Source organism: Echeneis naucrates, chromosome 9 (assembly GCF_900963305.1).
Source record: "Echeneis naucrates chromosome 9, fEcheNa1.1, whole genome shotgun sequence".
NCBI classification, from domain to species: Eukaryota; Metazoa; Chordata; class Actinopteri; order Carangiformes; family Echeneidae; genus Echeneis; species Echeneis naucrates.
In genome coordinates, this window is record NC_042519.1 from 3,458,085 (window position 1) to 3,476,099 (window position 18,015).

Below are 18,015 nucleotides of genomic sequence, written 5' to 3' on the forward strand. Positions count from 1 at the left end.
GCTTGTCAGTTGATAATAAAATAAGCGTTGCTGTTTCAGAGATCAAGTAAACCGCAGTCAGCCTGTGAACAAGTGAATAAATCTGAGAGATCACAGAGGTTGGCTGTGGATTCATTGCCCCTCTCATCATACACTGTTATTATCTTTTCCAATGAGCCTGCACATCCACCTGTCTAGAACTTGGCCCGATTATTGGGATGCATACATGTGTTCCCCTTGCTACAGAGTTGGCAGTGGGCCAGGAGATGGCCATAGGCACTACAAGACAACCTTCCTCTCTGGAGGTAAACTTTGTGACCCTGTTCATGTTCTGTAAGACCAATAGCTTTCTATAAGAGGAGTTTTAGCCAAAGCCTCTGGGGAGGTCCTATTTTATATTTAAATCAATCACTGTCAGCAGTCACCAATTAATCAGTAAGGAGAAGAGTAATAGTACAGATTAAGTGCAAAATTGGCCCCTCTGAAAACCTCACTGTGTGCCATTGGCTGTCTTTGGCTGCATTGCAACCCTTGCACTGTGATGTAACCCCTTCCTTGTCCTTTGCTTTGTCTGTCTGCCGCGCCCAGGGCTAGTCCAACAGGTCTCAGTTCTTTTTGAAAAAAGAGAAAAGTCTCTTGTCCTGGTCGGAAATGCGGTGAGCTCGTGTGGGGGACTGACCACGGCAGGCCCTTGATGGCCCTGATAGGGAGGCTGGAGCCAAGCGCCACTCTTCTTGGTGCTTGTCCTTCAACTGCTGGTCAATCACTCTGTGCATATCATCCTAAAGCCAAGGACAGAGATGTGAGTAAGAGGAAGACAGCAAAGAGTGTCACAGAGGGGGGACATGAGTGGCGCATGTTGCAAGACGTTTTGAGGAGAGTGAATTCATCAGAGTTAAGTGCCAGTTACAGAGACACTGGAATCACCTTTCATCCCCGGTGGATCACTTACTGATGGCCATTATCTCTAGAAATTAGGCTGCATGTCAGTTCTCCTACAGAATATCAAGTAATTTTGAATTGCAAGATGCCTCGTCTAGGATTCTGTATTACGAGGCATAAAATTAAAATACAGAAAGGATCACGGCTGGATTGAGTTGTAAGGTCAATTAACCTGGTTCCACATGACAACACAATACATGTTCATTTAAGTATGATTAAGATTAGGATTTAAGATTGAGTCTCTTGAATTTCCCTACGAATATGTGCAATCCAGTAACTAAAAGATTGGACCCTGCATTATCACCAAATTGAACACACAGTTGCACTCTTCTCTGTGTGTATGCAAAGCACAATGACTTGCCTTCTTGTCCAAAATGTGCTATATAAAAACCTTGCCTCTGTTGCTCAGACTGTGTGCTATTGGGGGTTCAGTGTTTTCAAGGGCACTTTCAAGAAGCTGGGTGGAAAGCCTCCTCTCTCCTGTGCCCCAGCTGCACAGAGAAGTTAATGGTGGCATATTTTGCTTTTCAGGGAGAAATGGCTTCTTCTCTCTCTCACTGGGAAGTTCCAGATAATCCTTTTTGAATATTGGAAAATATTTTTGGCAAATACCAAATACCAAATACCAAAAACAAATATATAACTTCTGTTGCCCGTCCCTTATACATCTTTAAATTGACCCCTGATCAACCTGAAAAGATTGAAATAGTTCAGTTTATTGTAAGCATTTGTTGAGTGGTTGCTCAGTACTTAATATATGAGTAAACTTCTTTCACTGATAAAAGATTATCCTTACTTTTAAATCACAATAACTATTTCCTGTACTCAATAAGTTCAGATGTGCAGGTCTGTAGCACATGCTGGGGTAATTTCGATGTCTGTGTGTCATCTCTGAACAGGTAATGAGCCCTTCCACTTCATTTGCAAATGCATGAGACGGGCAGGGGCAGAGAGATGGGTAGTGGGTTAGGATGGTTCTGTGTAACGTTTAATGGTTTTTAAGAGACGGGGAGCTGGAGTAGCCATTTCTCCTGGGTCAGTTAACCAGGGCATGGAATGGCTCAGGATGGCAGTGTCGGGTTAGTACTGGGTGATGTGGCACGACGGTGCAGGTTGGGCTCACCTCTAAGGCAGGAAAGGGACACCACAGGGGAGAAAGGGTGGTATGGAAGCTGAGAAAGGCCACTAGATCAGAAACCACAAGAGCCATACAGTAAAGAGCCCTGAGGAGGCAAACTGTGGGCATGGAGAAGAGAGAGGAGAGCTGCTAGTTAGGGATGAGGAATGGGAGGGTAGGAACACACACACACACACACACAGTGTCAGGACATATATATAGTTATTTGTTCCTTAATGACACTATTCACAGCCAACCAGCCGACATAGTTCTCAAAAGTTACTTGAGTGATTGTCCATACATCCTGTCAGTGTTAAAATACAGTATGCTGTCACTCATCACAAATGGCAGGGGAGGGAGGGAACATGAATAAAGTAGTCCATCAGTTAGAGCCATTTCTTTCTTATAGACATGATATTTTACTGCTGTCTCCTGACTGATTTAATGGACAACTGGTTTAAAAAAAAACAAACCATGAAACATCTTTTCCAAATACTTCAGAGGGAATGTTAATGTGTTTGGTAATAAAGCGTTTGTGATCTTTGACCCACCTGCCAGGCCTCCAGCTGCTGGGATAGGTTCAGCTTCTGCTGGATGGCATCCAGAAGTTGGTTATTCAAAGACATGATGTCTATTTTACACTTGGCCAGCTCCATCTCCACCGCTTTCTTTCTGCAGGCACACAGGCAGAGAAGCAGCTTTACACGGGGATGCAAAGAACACTGAACGAACACACGTGTCGAGTCAAAGTTTAACCAAGAAAGGGCTCTGTAAACTGTGATGAACATTTTTAAGCAGTGTCCGATTCCAGGTGGTGGGAAGTGCTGGAGCTGACGCGGTGAGGGCGGGGTCACCCATCACAGGGCCAACACACAGAGACACACAGAGACCAACAACCACTCACACTCACACCTACGGACAATTCAGAGTCACCAGTTAACCCAAACATGATGTGGTAAGTACAGAAATATTACTATTACTGTTATCACTATCATTGTTATTTTTAATACGATTATTATTAGATTTTTTTATAAATTACATGATTATATGATAAGGACTATCTGATAAGTGCATTATATGCTACATTTTACACTTTCTACACAATGAGTGGTGACTTTGATGTATTATTAATTATATTTAATTATATTTGGAGCTGTTAAATGCAGTGTACATTATATGATGTAATCTTACCTGGCAATGGCATCGTCTCTGTCTCTGATTGCACTCTGGATTTTCTCACTGGGCTCTTGGACTTCAGCCATCATTCTCATCCGCTTGTTTTCCTCCTGAAAAGAACACATTTCTACAGAGAGCAGCGCCACCTGCAGGTCACATGAGAGAAGAAGGTAGAGCCGTGAGGCCCAGACATCAATAATTTAAGATTACTCCATGGCTTTAATGGCGCTTTTAATACAGGGGAGTGTTCCTGTGTGAGATGTTAACATATTAAATTTGTGTGACAAATACAATTGCAAAAAAAAAACAAAACACACACTTAAACCCCTTGAGATGAAGCCATCATTTTCAATGGGCGTATTGAAGCAACACAAAGAGTCCAGAGAGAAAAAGCCAACCTGACCTCATTCCCCAAACAACTCCAAATGTGGACTGGACAAAATTATTGGCACTTTTTCAGAAGCTTGTATTTCCACGCAACAGACAGGTAATTTGTCATTAAATCTTTGGCAAATGAGCTCACTGGGCAGCTGAAGCAAGACCAAACATAAATATACAGAATCTCACATCTTTATAACTATCTTAACAATAACTAAGGATAGCATAAGCAGTGATGGGAGTAGCAATGTGAAAATAAACAGTTTTCTGTGATAGTTAACTGAACCAATTACTGTTTGACAATCACTATAAAGTAACTGAATTGAGCTTATTAAAAAGTGTTGTCGCCTTTGGCTCTCTCAGCCTTAGAGGAGTTGCAAAGTTTGTGTTTTTTCCCCTTTGTGAGTGTGAAATTTCATAGTCAGCTAATCAGAGACAACAGGTGGCCAGTTGTTCACGCACAAACTACAACCCATTAGCACATAAAAAAAAAAATGCAAAACAGTTATTACTTTTATAGAGCTCTAACTCAATGAGTAACTTAAAGAGACAATAACTTGCAACTACAATTAATTAATTTTTTAAAGTGCCATGCTCAACAGTGAGTATAAGTTACATGTCAAAGGTATGAACGTGAGCTGACTGTTCCACGTATGCCGTAACAATAATAATCACAGTCCACAATATCACATTCAATATTACAACAGTTAAATATGCACTCTTGTTTCACACACAGTCAGCCTCCACTGCATGAATTACACTGCACACTGACAACAGTCTGAACAGTGCTGTTTATTATTGAACAATGTCACTATTTACTGGCAGTTAAAGCACCTCCCCAACGAACAGATCATAATTCCACAAGCACTTCGATGTTAACATGTAACTTTGGGACTTTCCTAAACCAGGAGGATCTCACCGCTGACAAAGAGATATGAAAAAGCTGGAATGGAGTTTGCCAAGACTTGCCTAAAGGAGTGAAAAGCCTTCTCATAGGACGTCTTGTGGACGGATAAGACCAAAAAAGAGCTTTTTGGTAAAGCACATTAAAGCATTATTTACAGGAAACAAAATGAGACCTTCAAAGAAAAGAACATAGTTCCTACAATAAAACATGTTGGAGGTTCGCAGGTGATTTTGGGTTCCTTTGCTCCTTTTGGCACTTGATGCTTTTACCGTGTGAATGGTGTCATGAAGTTGGATGACTATCAGAGAATTTTGGGTTGGTGCAATGTAGGGCCCCAAAGCATAATTCAAAAAGCACTTAGACATGGTTAAAGACATAGCATAGGAGAGCCCTGAGATGTATCTGGGGCAGTTTGCACATGAGGAATGATCCAAAATTCTGAGCGATGTAAGAACTAATTCATGGTTACAGGAAACAATTAATTTCATGCAAAGATTAAATTGAGGATGCCAATAATTTAGTTCAGTCCAATTTTGTGTGCTATAAGATCCAATTGGATTTTTCTCTGCTTACCAAAGTGTTTATAATTACTATGATTTTCCAGGATAAGTGTTACATTATCTGACTGAAGTGTAAGAGTGCCAATATTTTTATCCATAACTGTACATCAAAATCATACCGGCGAGGTTATTCTTAGATGTTGTGCACATGATTAGCAGCAGAACCCTGGTGTGAAGACTCCAGGTAAACCATTACAGCATTACTTTCATGTTTAATCATGAGCATGAGTGTGTATATGTTGGAGGAGTTGTTACCTGATTGTGCAGCTGCAGTAGTTCCTGGTCAGTGCTGCGTTTCTTTTCCTGTTCAGCTTCATACAGGGCTCTCACCTCCCTCAGCTCTTCTCCAAGCTTCTTCATCTGCTCTTCCAGAGCCTCTTCATCACTGCGCCGTGAGCCCTTTCAACACAACACAGTCAGGTGGATAAATATTTGGACATTGACCCAATCGTCAGCGTTTCAGTTCTGCGCATCACCTCAGTGGATTTAAAACGAAGCAATCAAGATGTGCTTTAGACTCCAGACTTTCATCGTTAATTTGAGAAAACTTGCATCCAAATCAAGCGAACAGTGTAGGAATTCCAACTCAAACTGCCTCAGCTGATACCAATTCTGTCTCTTCTGATTACTTTCCTCTACACAGGGGGACCAAACAGTGTGGCCCACTAAGTCCGCTACTTGCTGAAGCTAGTGTGTTGTTACCGTTGACTCGTTGCCATCTAGCAGATTCTGTGTTAGCCTCCGTAGCTCCAGAAGGCTGGCGTGGAGACTTCCAGTAGGCACGTCCTTGGCTGAGGATGTCTCAGAGGACTCGTCCATAGAAGAGTCAGTGGACAGTGCTGAGTCCGTGACATCGTTTCCGCGGAGATGGGAGCAGAGTGAGCGGACCCCACAGTAGGCCTCCCATAGCTGAAGACGCAACTAAGTAGGGAGAGAATGTTTTAGCCATCCCCTGTCACGCAGACTATAACAAGCTAGGAGTACAGTCAATGAAACATAAAGCTACTGTCATACGTACCTGCTCCCTCTCTTGCTCCTGCTCCTCCTGCTCTATGCTCTGCTCTATCTCACACAGCAGGCTGGACGGCTGTGGGGTGAAGCGTTGGAAACTGTGTTCCTCTGTCAGCTCTTCCAGCTGCACAGTCAGCTGCCTGTGAGACAGCTGAACCTCCTGGAGCTCCAGCTGGCTCTGTCGCAACTGGACAAGACAAAGCAGGTAAAACCGGTACTTAGCAGTGAATTACTGTAATGGTCTGAGAGAAGTGCTCACAGATTTTAGAGGGTAAATACGTACACCGAACAGGCATAACACTATGGCCACCTGAATTGGCGCCCTTTTTGCAGCCAAAACAGCCCCAGCATAGGCTACACTCGATCCCTGAAGCTGTGCTGTGGTATCTAGTATCAAGATGTTAGCAGCACATCCTTTAAGTCCTATAAATTATGAGGTGGGGCCTCCACGGGTCAGCCTTGTTCATCCAGCAAATCCCACAGATGCTCAATTGGATTGAGATCTGGGGAAGTCGACACCTCAAACCTGTTCTGCTCCTGAAACCATTCCTGAACCACTTCTGCTTTTTGACATGTTGCATTATCCTGCTGAAAGAGGCCACAGCCATAAGTGAATACTTTTGCAATGAAAGGGTGGCCAATAAACGGTGGGCTAGAGCTAAAAACAAAGCCTAATTTAAGTGAAAGTGAATAAGCCTACTAGCAAGAGAGAAACATGGTGCCACAGAGAAAAGCTGACTGAGAAAACAGTCAAACAGTAGGAGGTATGGACTGCAGAGATTATGTGTTCTTCCTACCTGGATTTGCAAATGTAGCTGTTGTGTCAGACTGGAAAAAATACAACAATATATATTTAATTCAAGGCATTGAGCACCACAGTGCACAACACAGCCTGATTGTGCCTGTCATTCACTCTCAGCATGGATAAAAGTATAATAAGCATTCAAGCCATGACATCATGGCCATAATATAGCATATATGTGGGAATATGTGGGTGTGATAATGTACAAAAAATATTCAGTCAAAAATTATTATTTCCAAAATCATCTGCACGTCAAGGTAACATCCACACAGATGGCAGGACCCAAGGTTTCCAAAGCGTCACACTCCCATCGCTGGCTTGCCTTCCACCCAGAGTGTTTCCTGGTGCCGTGTGCTCCCCAGCTAAGTTATCCCCGGCCATGCATGTGATGTAGAACAAATCAGACCACGCCACCTTCTTCTATTGCACCGTGGTCCAGTTCTGACGCTCACATGCCCGTTTCTGGCGCTTTCGACTGCGCACGGGCGTCAGCATGGTGACTGGTCTGTGGCGAAACTTAACAAACTGGGATGCACTGCACATTCTGACACCTTTCTATCAGAAGCAACTTCTTCAGCGATTAGAGTAACAGTGCCTCATCTGTTGGATCGGACCACATGGGCCCATTACTCGTTCCCTAGCTGCATCAGTGAGCCTTGGCCGCTCATGACCCTGTCACTGCTTCACTACTATTCCTTCTTTGGACAACTTTTGATAGATACTGACCGCTGCAGACCAGGAACACCTCACAAGAGCTGCAGTTTTGTAGATGCTCTGACCGAGGCCTCCTTATGCTTGTCCATTTTTCCTGATCTAACGTATCAACTGTGAGGACAAACTGTTCACCTGCTGCCTAATATAACAGGTGCCATGATGAAGAGATAATCAGTGTGAGCCACGGCATCTGTCAGTGGTCAGAATGTTATGCCTGATCAGTGTAAATGGCATTGCAGAATTAACTGTAATAGCTACAGATGTAGTACCCTACCCTCAAAGATCTGGCAGGCCTTCGTGCATGTCTTCATACCTGTAGGTCCTTCTCATGACACTGCTTCTCCAACACCAGCGTCTTCTCTCTGAGGGCGTCCACTGTACTCTGCAGCAGCTCGTTCTCCTCCAGCATTGTTTGCACCCTCCGCTCCAGCTCCATCTTCCTCTCTGACAGCATTTTAATCTAAAACATCAAGCATCGGAGGTCAGTTACTACTACACCACAGGAAGTAGGGGCAAAGGTGAAAGACAGTGGATTGTTCAGATTTCACAGTAAAAATAGAGCAGATGGACAGCTATGAACCTCATTGGAGGATAAATGTAGGATTTTTTTTCTGACTGTGAGGCAAGCTTGACTTTTGCACAAGATTAAGCATACTGAATGAGTAGTCCAACAAATGTTTACTGCCTAATGTTTGCATTATTTTCCACGTTTATCTTCGAGAATGTTTCGATGATATGTTTGCATCTCCACAAAACTTGAAATCCGCTTACTCCATAGCATGGCTAGGTAACAGCCTTTTACCAAAGGATGGCATTGCAGCAACACATCTTCCTCCTAGTGAATTGTTTTTGCTCCCTGCTGCTTGAGCTGCTTTCCCGATTAAACAAACATCAGCTCTTGTTCGTTTTTATCCAGGCGTTTGACCTACATCGAGTAACCTACTTTGCAGCACAGGATCTTACAGGTAGATCGGCTGTTTCTGCCACTGAAAGAGCATCTGGCTATATTTGGCTGATATTGTCTCTGTAAATAGGGTCTAAAGCCATTAGTAATTAGTATAAGTATAGTATACAATCACATTAGAAAAGTGGAAACATCCAGATATCACAGCTAAATACAGAGCAGGAGCCCTCTGCATTCTGGACGTGATTTGCGTGGCTTTAATGAGCAGCTATGGGGAAGTCTCTGTTGTTGTTATTATGCTCCACCAGTACTTTTTCTCATTACATATGTGGCTGATATTGTTCATGAACACAACTGACATCACAGCACATCTCATGCTCAATCTCAGGAAACACGGATTGCCATATGGCAACATGAAATATGGATTTTCATGCACATACATTCTTTTAAGGTTCTATTCATTTGAACTTTCTGTGACGACATACAATCCTATTTGGATCATGTCTGTAAACTAGCTGGACAGAGTTGGAGACAATCAAAAAATAGATATGGTGCAATCCTTGTTTCTATTATTTGACAAGATGTTCCATGCAGCATGCAGTTGGGTGAATATACTGACAGTGTTTGGTAACCACTCACTTCTAGCCCTTGCTGCTCCAAACATGGTGGAAGAAGGGTGAGGAAAGGAGGAATCGGTTTTGGAGAGAAATAAACAAAGATCACAGAAAGAGGAAAAGATAGCTTAAAAGAACGAACTCTGAAAAAACAAAAAACAAACCAAAAAAACAAAACAAAAAACAACAACAAATTAAACATAACAGAAAAAACAGTTCCAGCAGGTGAAAGATGTGTTTTTGTTTAGTTGGATCTTTTGCTTACACAATAAACTCAGACTTTAAAGCCATATAATACAAGTTGGTACTTCTAGGATGATGGCTTTTAATTGACCTTATACTTCTTAGTGAGAACCAATTACTGCAACAACAATATTTTTGTTTTTAAATACTTATTTATACCGTTTAGCTTTTGGTGGGTGACTCGTCACACTGTATGCATCCTGAAAACTATAATTCAATCTTATAGTGTCGAAATTTTTCAAAAATGCCAACTACAGTCGCTTACCTCAGTCTGTAGTGTCTCTAGTCGTGTCATGTGCTGGTTTGTAGACACACTCTTTTCCCTGAATTCGTCTTGTAATGTATGGACCTGAGTTGACAGCTGCTTCTCCACCTCTGCAGCCTGGGCACAGACAGACAGATGGAAACGGATCATTTCACAAATGAAACCTAAATTTGCCTTAAGTGTTGCTCTGTGCATATTCCACCAATGTAGCATTGCACTCCAATAACACTGTCGGACTCACAGTAGACGAAGGGTGAAAATCAATGCAGTAAAAACAAGTATCTATTTTTAATTCCACCAACTCTCTGTCTTTATCAAAACCAGACATTTGTACAACTTGATCGCTGAGAGTTTAATCAGAGATTCAAGTGTGTTATGCTAAGGTAGCCTGAGGTCCAGAGGCCAGGTGAGCCGTGTTCCTTCTAACTCCATTGCATCAGATTGTTTTCCTGTTCAATTTCAGCTTCAACTGAGTGACATCACATAAAGCACAATGACAAAACATGTATTTAAACTTTAATATTCACTGTTCAGTTAAATTAGAAATATTACAGCGGCTCTTTATTGTGTTCACTTACTAAGCTATTGAACTGACTCACTGAAGTCCAAGCACACACACACAGACACACACACACACACACACTCAAAAAATCAAATCATTGTTACTAGAGTAGTGTTGGTTGGAAATCCCCCAGTGGTTAATTTTATAGTTGTTCCTCTGAAAACTACATTATACTATTTTAAAAGCATGAAAGAGTGAACTGTTCAGTATTTGTGTAACCCAGGACAACAGCAGACTAAAGCTTTTTATCGCTGTGCCTGTCTTTAACAGAGTTGCACTCATGAAGCTATGAGCATTATCATGAATGCCACAGCAACAATATCTTTAAAACTATTAAATTTTAAAGTGCACTGAGGACAGAGTATATACAAGGTGTACATGTTACTTAAAGTTTGAGCATTTACATGTCAAATTCAATTTTGCAGCATATTTTTCAAGTATATCTTTTAATCACTGTGCAAAGTCAAAATTGTTATTTATTGCGTCGACATAAAATTGAACCTCTAGATGGCATTACACACTGCAGCAGGCGGATTGTATGGGAGCACATTAATTTACCTCAGTTCCCTTTGGTGTTTACTGTAGGTCTGTGCCACTATTTTGTGAGTGTCTATTTTTTTTTCCAAGAGGCTTATCAAAAACGCTAATCCAGAAAAAAAAAAAAAAAAAAAGAGTTAACATGAAAAAGCTCTGCTCTCATGAAATGTTTCTCACACATGGCAGAAGTCTACACTTTTTTGATAACTTAACTTAACTTAACAGTTAATTAATCAATCATTGCACCTCCCAGTGCAATGTTTTGATGATTTATAGTCAAACGGTCAACCCTTTTTAGTTTTGATTGAGTCCAAGCAGGTGTAAAAATAGTACATTACACAGTTTAGTTACAGTATTATAAAAGCAAAAACCAGGGAAAGCAACTATTGCATTATAATTTTTTTATGTATTTTATGTATTTCATAGATAAAAAAAAAAAAAATCCCCCCTTTAATGGAGCTCAACAATGTATTCAATTATTTATAATAAAAACTGAATGTTATACATTTTGAAAGAATTTATTGGAAAGGTAATACGATGCACTATTAAAATAAATCACAGTAAGTCAGCCTTTTTGCCCGGGGACATAGCTTGGTGGTAGAGCGCGTGCTGTTTGTGCAGAGGCCCGGGGTTCAAACTCCAGCCACCAAGCAAACCAGTGGTTGGCTTGTGCTGTCCCCAGTCCGGATTAATGAGAAGGTTTGAGGCAGAAAGGGCATCCAGCTTAAAAACGGTGACCAAATCTATCATGCAAGCCACAGAGCTGATTTGCTGTGCTGACTCAAAATAGGGTAAAAAACTTAAAGAGAAAATTCCCTTCCTGTTGCAACTCCCCTGATTTATCTAGGCTTGGGACCGGCACAAGCCTACCACTGGTTTGTAATGTGGCTGGGGTTTGAACACAGGGCCTCTGCATGCAAAGCATGTGCTCTACCAGTTCTTCCTTCCTGGTCTACTGGTTTTAACAACAAATATATAGCATTTAGAAAATAAGAAGAATTGAACAAGTTAACTTGTAAATTACAAAGCCTAATGAATGGAGTTTGCAGTTGCAGTTGAGTGGATAGAGATGGAGACTTTGAGTGGTGACTAAAACCTGCTAAATAAGCTTTGTGAATTTCATTACAGTGAGGCAGGTGAATCATCTGTACACCTTTCACCCAGATTATATTAAACAAATGTTTGGAGAAAGCAAACTGCTGACGTCTTTGAGCCAGTGGGCCTTCAGTGTCCAGCAGAGATGCATTATGCTGTCTCGTCTTTGTGGGAAACAGATGTGCAGTGAGTAGAGGCCTGTGCAGTGACAGCAGACTGTAGTGACGTCTCAGGATTACATCAAAAATCCAAAACTGTGCACTTATTCCTGATATATCCCAGATTAAACTTTTTTTTGCAATAGAATGAGGAGAGCTGAAACACCAAAGTTTATAACTGTCAATTCAGTTGCAGGTGCTTTAGTTGTGGGACATGACCTAGCAGATATGAATGAAGCATTGAGGGGCCTTTGACTGCACAAACTAGCATCAAACTAAGTGCATCCTAATGCCATTCTGTGGCGCACATTCCCATGGTAACAATACATGGAGTTCCAATTTGGATGTCACTCTGGTTGTCATAGCAACCAGGGTAAAGTGTTATTAGTGGAGCTCAGTGCTTCTGGTATTTTCCTCAGTCACTTTCACAAAGCACTGCCTCGTCTAGACTGAGAAAGGATGGGCAATCCCACTTTCAAACAGTTGTCAATAACAACGCTGATCCTGAGAGCAACAGCAAAAGAGCCTTGGAATGATGGGAGACAGTCATGTTCCCGTGACTGAATGGGAACGAAGATGATAGCTGGACAGAGGTTTTAAGAAAATGAGTGAAACCCTGGATATCCTGTACTGATGAGGCTACACACAGCACAGGCCACCAAGTTTGCACTTTTCATGAAAAAAAACCCTTCCCATTGATATACTGTTGTAAATGAGAAATAAAAATATATAATTATTCCGACTCTATTACCTCAAATAAATAACTTTGATGAGTCACTGGACGCTGCCTGGAAAATTTCAATTTAAAGCCTAGATGTTGAACATGCAGACAAATACCAGAGTCACTGTATCCCCAGCCTTATCTGAGCATGTGTGCTAATGTAATTAGAGGAAAGCCCCTTTCCTGCTACTTCAGTCTGATCAGATTAGGCATGAGGAGACTGGCTGTCCTCACACTCAGGAACTGCACAGATCAGCACATGCCTTCCAGGCTTAAATCTTGCATAAATGGAATCACTTCTAGGTGCATTGAATATAGCGTCCAGTTTTATCATTCATGCACCGCACATAATAATCATAGGAAAAGATCCAGAACAAGAGGTGGAGTTTATGTTTTAAATCCTATTTTCACAAATATCCAAACTGATTAAGTAATTAAGTAGAGAATGGAATGAAGTTGTGTTGTTTTTGCACAGAATGCATATGGCAAAGCCATTAGCCTGGATTATAGGCTAATCCTCAATGGTGCATTTTACTCCATGGCTACATTACTTCCTATAGCCTGCCCTGCCTTCTCAAGGTCATTCTGGTGCAGACAGTGGAAGAACCAATTCCCGGATTGTTAGGAGGGGAATGTGCCGTTTTGTTTTTGTTTTTTTTTTAAATAATCTTTAGCTGAAAAGTTTACTTTAGAAATCACTCACAAAAAAAATATGTAAACTATGTAGTTATATGTGGATGATAAAAAAAAATCTTATGAGTAAATAAATGAATACATTTGGAGAAGGGAAATTTAATTGGATAATTTAAGAAGAAACTCTCTGAAAAACCTTCAGTTAAATATGAAGGATCAAAAGTTACTTATTCATCAAAAACATAATGAATAAATAAATAAAAGAATAGATTTTGTACTCATTTGAGATACTGTGAAGTCAATGAACAATTTCTGCATGAGGTAATTATATTGCTTCGTAATGACTGCAGTCAGAGATGTGAGAAGAGAAAGTAAAGCAGAAATACAAAAAACAAGAGTTAGAGGGAGACAGGAAGAGGGAGCAATGTGTCTGACCTAATTAATGCGATTACCCAGCAGGTCTCCTTTGACCTGCCCAACATACTAAATCATTAGATCTGGATCGATGGGAGTCATTTAGGTCTCACGAATTTTACTGAGTCACACAGAGTCCCAAAACATAATGCAGACCACCCTGAGAGAATATCTTTATACATTTCCACACCCAGGAATGAAATGAAATAGAGTTTCCCTTAAGTTACGCAGCTGCTTTTGCTGCAGTTCACAGAGACTGGCCTGTCCAAAACAATCATTGATTGCAATGTGATGACGGTGTTGGAGCAAGATATAGCAGGAGGTTGATTTAATCTGATCAAGACAACAAGGAGAGCTGCTCTGCATGGAGCGAGCTGGGTTGTTATGAAACGTCCCTGAGGAGCATGTGCCTGGCAGGTCATGCTTTCTCCCAGGAGGGAAAACAACGTATTGCCCTGATGGAGTTTGAAAGCACCTGTACAGGCTTGTCAACTTTTGCACAAACACAGCTCCAGGCTTTGGGAATCTCCATCATCTCTGCATCCGCGACTAGTCTACCCACCAACCAACCGGCAAATTAACATTACATACTGCAATGGCATATAGAAATATAGATACTTTTTATGGGAACGAGTCCTTGCTTGGTACAAGTTGAGAGACTGAAGTGTTTGAGCTCCTTAACAAGGTATAAATCACATATGGCTACCATTGCTAGCGCTGTCAGCTCACTCTGATGTGTGTCCAGTTTATCTTGTCAGTACGACTACAGCTTCAACTCCCAATGTCAACCTTGAGCATTTTGTCTGTCTATCACCATCTCTACATTACTCAGACCTTTTCTGCTCTGCCAGAAATAGCTGCACTTAAATTAACTGTCAGTATACGGTACACAGTGCTACTGCATAAGGTTGCAGTCCAATTACTCTAAAAATTCACTGTAACACTCAGCTTTTATACTGATGAGTTACACTGATGGGAATAACATCATTTCTAACTGCATTACTTTTTTTTTAATAATAGGTAATCTAACTAATTGCTGCTTCCATCATACAACGCTGTTACCACCGACAATCAAATGGGGCGCATTAGTTTGAGTTATGTATTAATAAAAAAGCTAATTAATCTCAGCTAAAATAAACAGATTTTTTTTTATTTATATATTTGAATAACACACTAAATAATTGAATAAATTATTCAATTTAAAGTTCCTTTCCAATGAGAAAAAAAAATAAATCAAATTTTTTAAAGATACTGGTACATAAAAAAATATATATATCATAATGTAATAGTTACTTTTCCTGGTAACTAATTATACCTGTAACTCAATTACTAAGTCATTTAATTTTTTAGAGAAGTAACTAGTAACCAGTGGTTAAGGGTGGTGACCCACAATAAGAAGGTGATGGGTTCGGTTCCTGACCTGGGGCCTTTCTGTGTGTGTTCTGAGTTTCCATGTTCCCCCCTGTGTCTGCGTGGGTTTCCTCCGGGTACTCTGGTTTCCTCCCACCGTCCAAAGACATCATGTTTGGGTTAACTGGTTACTCTAAATTGTCTGTAAGTGCGAATGTGAGTGCTTGTTGGTCTCTGTCTGTCTCTATGTGTTTGCCCTGTGATGGACTGGTGGCCTGCCCTCACCCAGTGCGAGTTGGGATTGCCCCCAGCACCCCCGTGAAACGGATAAGCGGTAGAAGATGAATGAAGGAATAAGAGTCCCAACACTTACGAGCTAGCATACTTCTGGTGAAGTTAGTGTGACACAGGTTGATTGGAAGTAGACTCTTCCTTGAGGGATGATGAATTTTCTAGGGAGATACACATATGCACACTCACCCACACATAGACACACACTCTGGGATGTCCATGAGAAGTTTCTTAGTACAGTATTTCAGACTGTATCGATGCCATGTGATCCACTGACTCAAAGTCCTCACTAATTAACTTTCCATGCAGATTAGCCAAGTCCATCTGAAGGATATTTGAAACAGTCATACACACAGACGCACGCACGCCCACACCCATGCGCACACAAACACAAACAAAACGCGCGCACAGTGACTGCTCACCCTACTGAGTTGCTCCAGTAGTCTGTGGTTCTGTTCAGAGAGCTCACTGATAGCCTTGGTCTTATCCCTGTCAGCATCTCTCAGCTGGACCTGATGGCGTTCCACCTCACCCTGCAGCTGCTGGACATCTGTCTCCAGCTCAGCTACACGGCCCTCCCACTCCCCCTCTCGATTTTCCAGTCGCCGACGCAACTCGTGCTTCTCCTGCTCCAAATGCTGCATGAAAATGAGGGGAGAGATGGGGCTGTGGTTACACCTTGATTTCTGTAGACTCAATGCATTGTGCAAGTGCAGGATGGCAAAATAGATTTCCTCACTAAAGTTAATTGTAAAATAATAAAAAGGCACAATTAAGTTTTTACCCCCAAGGTCTCAATTTAACAAGCTAAACTTTTTTGCTTCTGTGTAAAAGTCAGATGCTTTTCCATTATGCTGCCTATCATACCACTGTGCCATTTATATTTAGCATCAGTATTAAAAGATGATATTGACAATGAATATAGTTAGACAGCTGTCACATACCTAAAGCAGAGGTTTTGTGTAAAAGTAGGACGTAAAACCATTCAAAACAGTGTCTATGACTGCACCTATGACAGATAATTATAAATAAATAAAATCGTTTGTCTCAAGCTTCTGTAGTGATCATTCAGATCATACAATATTGATATTATAATAAGTTCAAAGCTGAGGTAGCTGGCATCTATATGGTCATGGTTCCACCTCTGGGTTAAAGCCCAAACAACAGAAATTCAAAACAACAAACACTGTGAAATTAATAATAAGAAGAGTTTGATACTAAGAGGCAGCTTGGTTTGATATACTGCAACATGAGGATGAATATGGATCAGAGAGCTTTACGGATGTACAAAGGAGACGTAGAATAGTAGGCCCTGGGCAACAAGGATTTGTGTGTGTCTTAGGCCACGGGCTACTTGTTAGCTTGTGTGGAAGATTTTAGCAGGAAACAACAGGAGCAGTTCAACTGCAGGGCACAGCTCATACTATGCTCACCTTGGCTGCTGATCACCATAACAACAGACAGTTGCTCCCATTTTGACTGACCAACAGCTTTTAATTAAGTAGCTAGTTCTCAGAATATAGTGCATCAGGTGCATTCAATCACTATCCTAAAACGGTGCTCGGTGAAAGCCCCCTTTCTTGGTGGCTTGAATGTGAAGTTCTACAGTTTGTTTACACTGCGAAGGCCTAAACTTGGATGTAGGATTATGGCGTTTTGATGACAAACCAGAGAGAGGCTTTTCGCATGAAAACTCATTTTCTTTTTCTTAGTTTACCTCCAATTTCTCGTTGAGATCTTTGTGCATTTTCTCATATTGCTTGGTCAAATCTTGGTTTCGCTCCAGCAACGCTTTGCCAAGTTTAGCAGCTAAAACCAAGTCTTTTTCTTTTTGACGGAAGAGCGACAGCAAATCTGCGTAATGCGCCACCGCGGGCGTCTCTGGGTCCGGTAGATCTTCCGCGTTGTCCCGCTCCCCGGTAAGCACGGCCAGTTCCTCCTCCAAGGCCATACCGAGGCCTCCGGAGCCGGCGTGCCGCAGTGAGTGACCCTGAAAGCAGGCGGGCTCCTGGGCTGCTGGGCTGGCCCGGGACTCCATGCAGTCGCTGTCCAGTTCCAGTGGTGCTGAAACTACGGCAGGCGTCTGCAGGTCGAGGCAGAAAGCGGACATCGCCGCCCGGCGGACAAGAAACCGATAGATTAGAGCCGACTTATTTTACTACGGATGAATCCACCCTGCGCTGAGTGGGCTGGGCTGAGCGGACCGTGTTATCGACAATCCATCCATCACTCTCCAAAATCAGAGCCGTATCCACTCAGCCTTTTTCCAGTTTCCTCACGTCCCTCTCTCCGTTTAAATCTACTAAACGCGACTCTGTCTGACTGAACCCCGGCAAACACCGTCTGCAGCTAACTGAGTGACTCGGTAATCCTGGGGACAGAAAATGTTCTTTTTCTGGTCTGACGCTTCTGGAAGAGCTGTGCGCAGTGGTCGGTGGGTTTGAGTCCACGCCGTCTCGGGGTCCTGGGCCCCCCGGAGGCACACCATTTACCAGAGGAGCGCGATCCCGTCGCCTTATCAACCCCCTTTTTCGTGTCAAAAGCGCGTTTCCGCCACGGCAGTGACGCCAGCTGCAATCTTTTACAACCAGCCATCCCATTTGCTAAAAACCATAGCGCCATGGTGTGGTGGTTTACGTCCA

At 42.0% G+C, this 18,015-nt stretch overlaps 1 protein-coding gene across 1 annotated transcript; it reads right to left on the reverse strand.

Annotated features, from left to right (window-relative positions):
* Positions 1-584: 584 nt before the first annotated feature.
* bicdl1 (BICD family like cargo adaptor 1) lies at positions 585-17,483 on the reverse strand. Its single transcript, XM_029509845.1, has 10 exons — positions 17,091-17,483; positions 15,796-16,011; positions 9,613-9,729; positions 7,900-8,046; positions 6,078-6,257; positions 5,762-5,980; positions 5,315-5,458; positions 3,230-3,360; positions 2,590-2,710; positions 585-761 (listed from the first exon to the last, which is right to left on the reverse strand). The coding sequence occupies exons 1-10, from the start codon at positions 17,481-17,483 to the stop codon at positions 585-587; spliced, it is 1,845 nt and encodes a 614-aa protein (XP_029365705.1).
* Between the last annotated feature and the right edge of the window lie 532 nt (positions 17,484-18,015).